Genomic DNA, 13,677 nt, shown 5'->3' on the forward strand with positions numbered 1-13,677 from the left:
GAGAGCTTTTGGGAAAATAAAAATGTCTTATTTTTCAGTTTTACTTCTCTTTCTTCTAATTGCGGGCTATTTTCTCACGTCCTTGCCAGTCATTACTCTATAGGCCTAGCCCTAGACTACCGGTACTTACTTTGTCTTTTGTTTATTTTTCTCCGGCTGCTGATTCAGATGATCATCTTTTTTAGTGATGCCTATACTCTTACACATGCCGAAAATGGCAGATCTATAAGTTCACAACACAAAGTATAAATCAAATGTTGTAGTTTCATCTTGTCTTTACTCACTGCTTTCATTGTCTTTAGTGGTGTGTGTGTGTGTGTGTGTGTGTGTGTGTGTGTGTGTGTGTGTGTGTGTGTGTGTGTGTGTGTGTGTGTGTGTGTGTGTGTGTGAGTGAGTGAGTGAGTGAGTGAGTGAGTGAGTGAGTGTGTGAGTGAGTGAGTGAGTGAGTGAGTGAGTGAGTGAGTGAGTGAGTGAGTGAGTGTGCGTGCGAGTGTGCGTGCGTGGGTGCGCGCATGCTATTATACGTGGTTAGTTGGTTACAAATGTAAACTACTTGTGTTCATATTTGGAAGCCTCGTAATGTCCATAAATCAGTTGTGAGAGGCCTGCAGATTGCAGGAATGCCAAAGCCTTAATTGAGCTAATAAGGCATTGGCAAAGTTCTGTTCAGTGTCTGTGATAATTGGCCCTATGGAGGTGGCGATGCTTCATTCCTGTATACCCTGATTTGCATCCTGAAATTCTTGTTGTTGAGTCACTACTATTGTTTGTGTTCACAAATTTCTTGTTAAATGTGAACGCAAATAAATTCTAAGTGTGTGTGTGTGTGTGTGTGTGTGCGCGTGTGTGCGTGTGCGTGTGTGCGTGCGTGCGTGCGTGCGCGCGCGCGTGCCTATAGTGCCTACATCACAGTCTGGAAATTGCAGGGAGTTTGCTGGGAATATGCAAATCAATGAGATGGTAACCTAGAGATAGGACTACAAGGAGCCATGGCTAGCAAGCACACACACACACACACACACACACACACACACACACACACACACACACACACACACACACACACACACACACACACACACACACACACACACACACACACACACACACACACACACACACACACACACACACACAAATGTACACAGTACTGAGAAGGGAAGTAGTTGGTTGCAGAATGACAGGACACAGTGCAGGATACACATAATAAATCGTTGTCACGCTCCTGTTTGCTCCATCCTCATTCACAGTTTCTCCACAGCAGCTCGCCGACACAACATCTATCTTCTCAGAGAGCCGTCAACCTTCAAACATGGTGAGTAGCCTATACATTATGGCATATGCAGCTACAATTATAACTACTCAGTTTACTGAAAGCTCATCATATGCAGTGGAATGTTGGTGAAACATGTTCAGATTTTAGTGGTCGCCCACCACTCAAAATCAGCTTCCAATAGAAGCCACCAATCTGAACAGGTCACATTTGATATGTAGTTGAAAAGTAAATAACCAGTAATTATTGTAACAATACTGTAGCTTGTTTTTGTACTGTTCACACATGTTTGGGGAAGTAATTTTTTACATGGTAATAATATAGAAAAGACGGGATATTCATAATTCTTGTATTTTTTTATGAAGTATAATATTGTGTTAATAAGTATATCCAGGCTACTGACTTGCAAGCTAATTTTGAACAGATACTTAATTAGTCAATGTTAATTCATATTTTAAAGACATACAAGTATCATTCCAGTATTAGAGAAGTGGCAGCAGTCAGTGGCTGTTTAGTTGTTGTGTCAGCTAGATTGTGCAACATATTTTCATCACATTGGAAATATACAAATCAATGTTCCTCTTCGGTATTGCCCCAAACGTCAAACCAAGAAGAGGTTCCATCATCTGCATTCCAGGCTTGCTTTGATCGTGCGGGGAGTAAATTGTCATTTGGACTGGATAGCACATTGAAAACTTAATAATATGGTAATCATTTTACACTGTGTGGCCTTAAACGACTTGACATATTGTATAGTGACGACTGAGGGAGTCACATAGCCTACTCTCTGTATAGTTAACTAAGACCATGTCATCTGTAGGTTCCACTGCAATGCTAAACTCCCTACCAGTGTTGCCAGATTATTTTTTTAGAGAGTGTCGCGATGCAACACTTTGTTGTAGATCACGCTGTGTGAGCTTGTGATCTTGTAGATTGCGATGTGACGTGTTGTGAGATTGTAGATCTGCAATTTTCAAAACAATCTGTGTAAAAGTAAGTGAAGAATTAAAAAATATATATTTTTTAACATTTTAACAACACAAACTCTAGTATGACTACCTGCCATAAAATATTTTCAGATGACAAAATGCATAGGCCTACAATGCAACCCACAACTACCAATAATTACAAGCATCCTAACAGAAAAACAAGTCGTGTACAGTATAATCAGCAGACATGGCAACACTGCTCAGTGCTCACTTATCACTACAATATTCCATCACAGTGGGGGCTCACAACCCCTGAGTGTGACCCCTCATGACCCCTGAGTGTGCCATAAGGGCAAAATGGCCACTGTGTCAATACTGTGAATGTGGTCAGCTGAAATGCATCGTTCAGGGATGTCCAGCAATCAAAGTGTTGCTGGTTAACCACGGATTGGTGACATTTTTCCTTATGGACAGTTTCTAAACTACTAAACGTCAAACTGCTCAAAATGCCGCCACCAGTACGAAACAATGTTGTCTGCTTTCACTCTGGGACAAATGAACTATACATTTCTCAGTAAACAATTATGCGTGTCAGGTTAAATAACTAATAATAACCACCACATATAAGGATTATAAATCTTGGCTGCATGGCAGTGGCAAGCTATTACACAAAATGTTGATTGAAAAAGAAGTTCAAGGTCATCATTATTTAGATATTGATGTGTTTTTAAATGGTTTCCGGCACAGGATAAATACACCAGACTCAAAAACAGTATACATATTAAAATTGTGACACACACAAGTTCATACATAAAACGCATAAATTTTCTCCTTTTTTTTTTACACTTAATAAAATAAAATTCATGTGCACTTGCACTCTTTCTTTTTTTCCCCATTTTTTTCTTATACAATAATATACAGTATACAAATCCCTAATTTACCAGTCTATGACCTTACAAGCCAACCCTATAATTATACAATTATGATAATATATATATATATATATATATATATATATATATATATATATATATATATATATATATATATATAATTATTAAAAAATATATATATTTTTTTTAAAAAGATTTTAGAATCATGTAATATTGGCGTGTCTTTCACTGTATAAGAGTGTTGGGTGGACATGAAATTCCTGCGTTGAAAGCGTGCCATTTTTTCCGCTGTGGCGGCTTCCCTTTGTTGAAGTACAGTTTTCTTTTCCTGTATTGTGCTTTGTTGTAATTGTAGCAATGGCACACAGGCCAGGTGGTGTACTTTTCCTTTCCTGTTATCTCTACTTCCTCCTATAGCTGTGGGATTGTTCACGCTGTGTGTCTGGCTTCATTCAAACCAGCCTCATTAAACGGGTGTGGCAGCTCCCTACTCATGTCTACCAGGGACGTGCACACATAGACATCAAAGGGGGCTGCCTTTGTTGTCAGCCCCTGCCCTTTTACCCGTCTGTAAAACAACTGCCCTTTCCAGATAAATGCAGCATTTACTATGGTGAAAGAAATGCAAATGCCCCTCCTCGCCTTTCCATGCCACATAGGCCTACCCGAGAATTGCTTTTTTCTGACCTCTCCTGACACAGCATTTTGCGTTGAAAGAATTTGTTTTCGAAATCCATGTCATCACCGCATCTCCAGTAGCCAACGAGTGCGGGGGTCGCGCCCGGAAAATAGCTGATCTACAAGCTCTCAACGCGTTGCGCTGCGACACGTTGAGAGCTTGTAGTTCGGCTATTTTCTTCCAAAAGTGCCCTCATACGGAATTTCAGCGCCTGCCTCTCTAAAACTCTCTGCACGTCCCTGCCGTCTATACTGTGTGGAACTCACTCAAGGAGCTGATGAGATAATACTGTATTTGCACATCTCAGGAAGACCTCTGTTACAGTATCAGAGGTGGACAGTAACATGTTTACTTGAGTACTGTACTAAGTCAATATTTTGAGTAGCCTATCAGCACTTTACATTTCAAAGACACAAACATTGTACTTTTGACTCACTACATTTCTAGGAGGGAAATTGAATGAAATATGAATTAACCAATTGAGACCTATACTTAAGGGGATATCAATGTTTTGGTTTGTTCATTCGTTTATTTTCAAAAAAAGGCATGCTTTGTGCACTACAGTGACATTCAGTGTTACACTCTCACCTGTGTACCCCTCCTACTAATAACAACTTACTAGACAAAAACACCTTGTGTTGACTGACTGTACAGGCTGGGGAATTTGCATGAAAACAAAATGCATGCATGCTAGATTAGATTTGCCTGCAACAAAGATACATGGATACAGTTGACGCCCGGTGGTCTTCTTATTGTTCTACTTTTGTCGTACTTGCTACTGTTACTTTTCACATTAATTGTGATGTATTTTATTACTGCCACCTGCCACAACAACAGTCGCCTATATCTTCATTTCTACTTTCATTGGAGAATCGATATCCTTGACATTTATATTGACATATTGCTTACTGTATGAGAATTTATTTTAAATGCCATACTTGAAGGGATACTTCATTTTGAAACATGTTTGGAGTTATTTATTCATTTATTATACAAAATTGTGGAGGGGGAGGGGTTAAACAAAAATAAAATAAAATAATTCAATTACATTTAAAAAGTAAAATATATTGATCAATTAATTACCAGCTGCTGCCTTATATCTCCAGAATTGTGCTATGAAATGTAAATATCTGTCTGTCTGTATTTATGTGTGTGTGGAAACAACAACAGGATCTGTCCAGGTGACTGTAACTGTGAGAGTGTAGCCTTAGCCTACTACAAATGGAACCAAAGGACCCTTTTATAACAATACACTCTCCTGAGACTGTACAAATGGACTGTTATGGGTCCATTTGGTCGTATTTGTGCACTCTCAGGTATATAGGCCATTCTCCAAACCATTATATATCGCATCTCACGCACAGCTGTCGGTTGTAGTGTTGACATTGGCTTGGCAGGTATTAAAGAACAGCTCTCATATCTGTCAAAATCGCGGGGGTCTGCGGTAGTGTTTTGCTGAAATTAGTTAGCATAAAGAATTCTGAGGCATCATGACGGCGGGTTCGCGCGACCGTTTAGACGATGGCATTAAAAGTGTCTGGTTGCATAGAGACGAAGCAGCCAATCAGAACTCCAGGTCCTATAAGTACGGCATCCAATGAGATATTGGTCGCGGAAGCCATCCCGAGCGCTTATAGCCCAGCATGCTTTTCAAGCAGCTGGTAAAAAAAACAGCCCCTAGGACAATATCAGCCACCAGAACCAAGGACAGGTGTTTTTGATGAATCTATCATGGTTAAAATTAATTGAGTTTGAAGTTACAATGGGTTTGTATAGGTTTCATATATACAGTAGTACATTCACAGTTTTCATACATTCATTGATAGTGTTGCCCATTGTCCCAACTTCCTGTTTAGTGCAATAGTTATATATATGAGGCTTTGCACAACAGGAACTATTTAATGAATCCAGGTAAGCACATACTGTACTGTAGGCTATAATGGTTTCCACCCGGGAGCAACAATATTTTTATTCAGATTCTGAATTAGATTAATTCTGAATTCTGTTTGTTTCTCCTCCCTCCAGGAAAACAAAGCCGATGTAAAGGCCATTATGGCTCGCTTTGCTGCCAACAGCACTGAAGAGACACCTTTCCCATCCCCGGGACGCTTAAAAACAGCCCTGCATCCCACCGTGTCCTCTGGGCCGCCGCCGCAGCCCAAGAAACCGGTCTTGGAGAGCCTCTCAAGCAGCACACTTCCTCCTAAACCAACTTTCCTTAAAAGCACCGTCTCCAATCAATCCACAAAAAGTGCCCCGGAGGTACGAGGGGCACCCAAGACCAAAGGCCTGCCTGGCCTGGACTCCAACAGCAACATTAAACCTTTGTTTGCGAATAAAGCGTTCCCCTTCAAGCCTCCTCTCTCGCCGGATGCCGAGGTTAAAGTCCCAGTGCCCAAGCCTCCGCTCCACAAGCCTTCCTTGAGCTCCACCCTGCCTGGGTCCAAGCCTGCCTTTCCCAAGCCCCCTCCGCCTCCGGGGTCACCCTCCAATTTCAAGCCCCCCTGGGCCAAAGAGGACAGCGGGGGTTCATTGTCCACTGCCAGCCCCACCCCGCCAAAGCTACCGCCTTTCCAACTTAAACCAACCAGCTCAGTGTCAAAGTTATGTCTAAGAAATGAAGATGTGGGAGGAGTTAATATGGACGCCACAAACAAAACGTTCCATACGCCAGACTCTACTCCTAACATCTCCAACTTCAGGACTACTCAGAATATTTTCAACAAGGAGAGAGATGATGACTTGAAACGTGGTGGGGTCAACAAACTGCCCCTTAGTGCTAGCAACTCCACCCCACCTGACAGGCCTCCACTTTCCAAGAAACCTAGTTTGGTAAGAATGATGGCTGCCACTTCCACTGAGACCAACAACATCAGTGAGGATGTCGTTTTGACCCCCAAACGAAACCCCTTACCCAACAGTTTAGCCCTGGGCCCTGCCCCAGCCAAGCCCAACAGACCTCCAAGAGTCAACCTAGAGGACTTCAGAGGAGCCACTCATGTCTCCAATGAGGGTGAGTTGGTTTGAACAAATATATCATTATAATCAAAATTGTTGTTGCAAATCTATGTCCTCCTCCTATAATGAGATATAAGCCTTTTGAATATATGTAGCCTATAGATGTGACACATTCGGCATGTGCAAAAACATATTGTGGTTTTGGCAATAAAACTGAGAAGAAACATTATTATTTATGAACACTGCATTCATGCCAGCTAGTATAAATGTCAAATAAATACAACCAGTCACATACAACTGTGTCATTATCACTGGCTATATTTAGATTGGGGCTGCAGTTGCTGATACTCACTATATGTTTCCAGTTACATTTTGTCTCCAAAAGCTATCCAAAATCTACTACGTTTTCATCATCATAGATTAGCGGATAGCCTACTGATGATCTGAAACTGTGATTTTATTGGGAAACTATGAGCAGGGAAAAGTGTCCTGTGTTTGTTCAGCTTGTGTACCATCGACAGGAGCAGGGACGTGCACACATAGACATCAAAGGGGGCTTCAGCCCCGGCCCTTTTACCCGTCTGTGAAACAACTGTCCTTTCCAGACCACGAATGCAGCATTTACTATGGTGAAAGAAATGCAAATGCCACTCCTCTCCTTTCCATGCCATGCCGGAAGGCAGCATTCAGGGAACTTATTTTTTTCCCGAAGTCTCCTGAACTTGAACACAGTATTTTGCGTTGAACAAATTTGTTTAGAAATCCATGTCGTACACACCGCATCTCCAGTAGATAAAGAGTGCTGGATTGCGCCCCGAAAATAGCTGATCTACAAGCTCTCAACGCGTCGCAGCGCGACGTGTTGTGAGCTTGTAGATCTGCTATTTTCTCTATTTTTGTCCAAAAGTGCCCTCTTACGGGATTTACAAGCCAAGTTCATCTAATCAAGAGAACCCAATTACCTTTATAATGTTATATTATAGGCCTACTTCAAATATTGTTTTTGTTTCATCATTTCCAACTTGTTTATCCTGTGTTCTGTGTGAGTTCTCTCTCGATTGTTATTTTTTTAATCCTGAACAGAGAATGTATTTTCTGTTCACTAAAGACATGGAGTGATGGAGATGGAGTTACACAAATACTCTTTAGCAATGATTACTAAGGGAATGTAGAGCTACAGACCCCCAAAAATATATGTATTCGGCCGCCGAATCCCATCTGAAAATATGTTGTTCCAGGGACCCCCCCTCAGGTGCTGCACTCTCTCTCTCTCTCTCTCTCCCTCTCTCTCAATTCAATTCAATTCAATTAGCTTTATTGGCATGAATGTAATAACTACAGTATTGCCAAAGCATACAATGCAGCAAAAAATTAAATAAATAAAAATATAACAGAAAACAATATCAAACATACAAATAGAACATTAACTTACACAATACAAATTATCAAAATGTACAGTATTAAAGTGTGTGTGTGCGTGGTGTGTGTGTGCGTGTGTCAAGATAATGGTCACATTTAGTGTTGTTTTTTATTTGTCCCTCATTTTGTGACATGTAGTCACATACTGTGCAGCCAGGTGTGCTGCAGGTCCCTCTCCTAACAGAATGAATTGTTTTTCATTGTCATCTAGTTCCTTAAAATTTGGGATCAACAACTCAAATTTCCTAAAATATGCTGCTCTTATATTATCATATTTATTGCATTTTAATAGGAAGTGTGAGCTGAGGTACAATGACCACACACTCTCTGTTCTGGAGAGATTCTCTCTCTCTCTCTCTCTCTCTCTCTCTCTCTCTCTCTCTCTCTCTCTCTCTCTCTCTCTCTCTCTCTCTCTCTCTCTCTCTCTCTCTCTCTCTCTCTCTCTCCAGTGACAGTCACACAAATGCTTGGTTCCTCTATTATGCAATCAAGTTCCCTTTTCAGTTTGTCCCCTGCCTGCTTCCCCCTGTCATCTCCTCTCTTCTCTGAGTGGCAAGGGCCTCAGTCTCCTCTGAGTCTGTACAGCTGATGCTGTCTCTTTGAATGCATGGGGAAGTAAGTTCATGTTCAACTCTCTGATCCTGCAATAAAACAGTCAGGCATGAGGCAACAGGTAACACAATAACAGTAATAGTATTGCAGCCAGACTTTACAGCATTGTGTGGAAAAAAACATCACAAGAAATCTCAATGCCTAATAGCTGACAGAATGAGATCGGGCTCCTCGGACGATATACGATACTGTAGTAGACACGGTTCTGTTTAGATATGGATCACATTAGACTTTATTATAGCAAGGCATCTTCCTTTATTTCATGTTCAACTTGTATCTGTTTTGTGTTAAATTAAAATGTATTGTTTAATTTGTTATATAAATGTGTTTATTTCTTGCTAAATTGTTACATTTATTTATTTTATTTATTTACAAGAAATAAACCCTGGACAGCTTATATGATTTTATTTTATGTTCCTTCCAAATGTATTTAACCACTTTTACCACTTCACCAAGCGTTTATTCTTTTACATTCCTTTTTTAACATTGATGTTACGTTATCATTAAAATCAGGTTTGGTTATTGCAGTGTTATAATAACTAGAAAGGTCGCAATTTAAAAAAATTGCAAAGTGTGGTTGCCGCAGTGGCTTACATATGCCCCTCCCACTGATATTGCCAGCCAATTACAATGGCTCACCCCTGTGGTCATGCGTAAGTAATTCGGAGGGGATTTATCCCCCCAAAAAAAAAAAATCTGCAAGAAACGGTTAAATTTTTCGCATTTGCGGCGCCCCCTATGGATGAAAATAGAATCGCTTTTGGCTTTTGGTTGATTAAACCACCCCGGACATGTGATTCAAATTTGGGATGGATTGGACATTCCGTTCGTGATTTTAGGCATTTTTTGTAAAATAGGCCCCTCCCACTAACTTCAGACGGACAAAAAAAATTCAAAAAATCTGAAAAAAATGTAAACGCGGTCCGATAGGTCCAGAGATCATGTGTACCGATTTCTGTGAGATTCGGACCAAATCTGTAGATTGAGAAAATTAAAGTGTGTTTTGAAGAAGATTCAAAATGGCGGAAAATCTATCCTGACGCAAGGTTCAAGAGTTATAAACCAAAACGTAAAGTGGGCTGTTATAGCGCCACCATGAGGCCGACCGATATAATTATAAGTTAATTAATTTTAGTAAGTATTACGAATTATCCCTCCAAGTTTTGTAACTATATCGCTTACGGTCTCCGAGGAAAAAATACTTGAACGTGAGTTTTCGCATTTTCCCATTCATGTCAATGGGGAAATTTAATGCACGAATAAATTAATATCAATTAAACTATACAATATTTCTCTTAGCAATGAGCAAGCACACGATTCCCGATTTTTCCGGTCAATTTTACATATGGCTCAAGTGCGTACAGTCAAAACTGTAGGAGGAGTAGTACTACAAAGTTTAGGGTTACTCCAGTAAATGAAAGTGAAATAATAAAGTGTTACAATTACAATAGTCTGGTTGCCCTTTAGGGCAACCACACTAAAGGTTGCAATACATGCATCTCTGTTGGACATATTAATCACATCATAATGTTTTACTTGGTGTATTGTATACCAGTGAAGATACTTTTCTATTTGTTTCTTAAGGCATGTAACTTTGTTTTTCACCCTGCACTTGATGAGGCATGAGTCCTTTGTTGCAGTATGTGGGTTTTTTTCACACCTTTGAACGTTAGATTAACTACAGGAAAGTAAACGAGGAAGGTGCAACAAATATAGGCTATTTTAAAGATGATTTTTTTTAACTTACTTTGAAGCACTAAATGCCTAAATTGTAAATCATAATTTTACAATTCAGTGCAGAGAGAGTGCAGGTATTGCACCAGGAGATGCATCCGAATGCACGCACGCACGCACGCACGCACGCACGCACGCACGCACGCACGCACGCACGCACGCGCGCACGCACGCACGCACGCACGCATTTTTACCCTTGCTTATGTCTATGTGTTTGTTGTGATAAAGGGCCGGCAGCGTTGAGGAAGGCCTCCTTTCCCCCAGCCTCTCACCCCAACCATGTGACCCCATCGCTGACCTCTCACCCCAACCATGTGACCCCATCGCTGACTTCAGCCCCTTCTTTACCCCCACGACACCCAGGAGCCATGTAAGTAACACACACGCGCAGACACACACACACACTCACGCACGCATGCACGCAAACACACACACACACACACACACTCGCGTGCACAACACGCACGCACAAATTTCTGTTTAATAATACTTGCATACGAATGCACTGAAAGCTCTGAAAATCCTGGAAAACAGGCTCCCCCCACTTGTTTCACCTTTGCAGCCGCTCAAATTAGTCGAACACTATGCAGCTTGCTGCTTAGCAGAAATGGATACATGGATAAAGATATTTAAATATATTTGTGCGAACACAAATGACAGCTGATGCCGGTATAGCTGCTTGTGCAGAATGCTTATGAGGTGCAGGAATTAGGGACTATCTCTAAGATTTGAAGATTGTGTAAGAGTTGTCTGGCTTGAGAGACTACTCAGACTAGCATATTATCTAACTTAACTGTGACTCCAGAATCCAACCAGATCAAGATGAGAACTATGATGACGTTGGCTTGATGACCCCTCCACCTCCACTACCACCCTCCACAGGTAATAGAGCTCAAATTGTAAATTCACATTATCATTCATACCATTGTTCGGATAATTTTTGTTCATAGCTCTGACATGTTGTCATGAAATTCACTTGTAATGACAATTCATCATGCCTGTTCTGTAGGTCACCCAAGTCAGAGGCCAAAGGTGAGTGTTTTTTATTTTTATTACATTTTGTATAATTGCTCACGCACATGTGCACAGACAGAGCACAATCCCAGACGTGTGGATACGGTAGTAAAGTACATATTTGTGTTTATACACACACTGTTGTTTATAGTAGTACTATAATGTTTATAGCATTGATCCTCAACGTGGGGTCCTTGAAGGAGTTTCGATCAGCCTCCAGGGGATCCTCAGCTAAATGATTGATAGTTGGTATTCAAGTTATATACTGAGGATTTTACACTGTATTAGATTGGGGGCCCCCAGAGAACAGAATCATATCAAATGGTGGTCCGGGGTCCTAATGTCAAACTGGGAGTCCTTGAAATTAGATGGTTTGAGCTGGTTTATTCCATACAGACAGCAAGACATACAGTACATTATATATTACCAGTAAGACGCCTGAGGGCGAGAAAGTGCACGCATCCGCCTGGGTGACAGCAGAGTGCTGGGCGAGTGCTGGTGCTTTGGCATGGGGGGTAAGATCTTAATTTTCGGGCCTGTTAAGAACACTAGTTTCCGCCGGCTGCCCGGCACGGCTGCACTAATAACTTTGGGGCAGGCCGGTCTAGAGTTTAAATGGACAGGTATCAGTCAAAAGGGAGACATCGCAGAGGAAGGATGGATGGGGAAGGATCAACATATGGAATGTCAGAACAGGTCAGCTCCATATATGGAGATCTAAGGGTTTGAGGTTTGAGGTCAGATGTAGAGTTGCTGGTCAATATTGATGACATCAGGGATCTCCATATATGGGCTTAATATTGATGATGATGTCACGTGATGTCACATGCTCCATCCCTGATGATGTCACGTGATGTCACGTGCTCCATTCCTGATGATGTCACGTGATGTCACGTGCTCCATCCCTGATGATGTCACGTGATGTCACATGCTCCATCCCTGATGATGTCACGTGATGTCACTTGATATCTCACCCCGACCAACCAACACACACACTGACGGGAAATGCACAATTCCATAGTTAACCTTGGAACCTTGGAACATTTGGTCGCAATTATTTTCCTTGCTTATTGATTTTTTTTCTTCTTTTTTTGCACAGAGCCAACAAGATGAAAGTGATGAGGAGATGTATGAGGATCTCGATGAGCGATGGTGAGGGCGACTAAGGTTTTTTCCCCCACAAAGGGCACCTCGATCACAAATGACCTAAATCTTTGCACCCATGTTCACAGAATTGTTCACAAGGCTATATCTCTGGCGGTTTCCCAGTGTGCATGCTTACTTAAACGGGGCTTAGGTGATATGTTTTTGTTAAAAAAGATGTTCAGTAACATGGGTCTCCCCATCTCTACAGCATTTAGCTTTACTATAGTACGAGAAATCTATGAAAATCTGGGAACTAAATCGTTCCAAGAAATTTCTTCACCAATGTGTTTCTAAAGGTGTCTAATAACATGTACTAAAAGTTTGAAATTCAACTCTCGTGGGAAATTGAGTTATTAGCATAATATGTGACCATACCCATAACATCCAATATAAGCCAAATTTCATCATTCTTTAAGTAGCATGTGACATATGAAACTAGGGGGTTTTCATGATTCTGAATCCATTCCAAGCATTAGTTTTGCACAAAAAACACTCCTTGGGAGGAAAACGGCCTCACAAACGTGATGAGGTCAGCACATTTGGTCAAGTGGATATGGCCTAATTTAGAGTGTTTTTTGTGCAAAACTAATGCTTGGAATGGATTCAGAATCATGAAAACCACCTAGTTTCATATGTCACATGCTACTTAAAGAATGATGAAATTTGGACTTTTTTGCCTTATATAGGATGTTATGGGTATGGTTACATATTATGCCAATAATTCAATTTCTCACAGGAGATGAATTTCAAACTTTTAGTATATGTTATTAGACACCTTTAGAAACACATTGGTGAAGACATTTCTTGGTAACGATTTAGTTCCCAGATTGGTCAAATACCTGATAAAATGCCCTTACTACTAATGGGATACCAATTTTATCCAGTCAGTCAGGAGAGGGATCTCCTCCTGCTGTAACTTGCTGCTGTGTCCATCCCTGTCTCCCTTTCTGCCCCTCAACAGGGACACCACCGACCACACTAACCCTAACCCTAACCCTTTCTGCCCCTCAACAGGGACAC

At 41.0% G+C, this 13,677-nt stretch overlaps 1 protein-coding gene across 1 annotated transcript in view; it reads left to right on the forward strand.

Moving 5' to 3' along the window:
- The first annotated feature begins 1,258 nt into the window (after window positions 1-1,258).
- fyb1b (FYN binding protein 1 b) overlaps window positions 1,259-13,677 on the forward strand; it is a 21,479-nt gene continuing 9,060 nt past the window's right edge. The window contains exons 1-7 of the mRNA XM_079525353.1: window positions 1,259-1,315; window positions 5,800-6,787; window positions 10,726-10,867; window positions 11,303-11,379; window positions 11,507-11,529; window positions 12,611-12,663; window positions 13,672-13,677. The exon at window positions 13,672-13,677 is cut by the window's right edge and continues 130 nt beyond it. Of these exons, the coding sequence (XP_079381479.1) occupies window positions 1,313-1,315; window positions 5,800-6,787; window positions 10,726-10,867; window positions 11,303-11,379; window positions 11,507-11,529; window positions 12,611-12,663; window positions 13,672-13,677 (1,292 nt within the window). The 5' untranslated portion in view covers window positions 1,259-1,312. The remainder of the gene's footprint in view (window positions 1,316-5,799; window positions 6,788-10,725; window positions 10,868-11,302; window positions 11,380-11,506; window positions 11,530-12,610; window positions 12,664-13,671) is intronic.

Source organism: Electrona antarctica (genome assembly GCF_951216825.1).
Source record: "Electrona antarctica genome assembly, chromosome: 16".
NCBI classification, from domain to species: domain Eukaryota; kingdom Metazoa; phylum Chordata; class Actinopteri; order Myctophiformes; family Myctophidae; genus Electrona; species Electrona antarctica.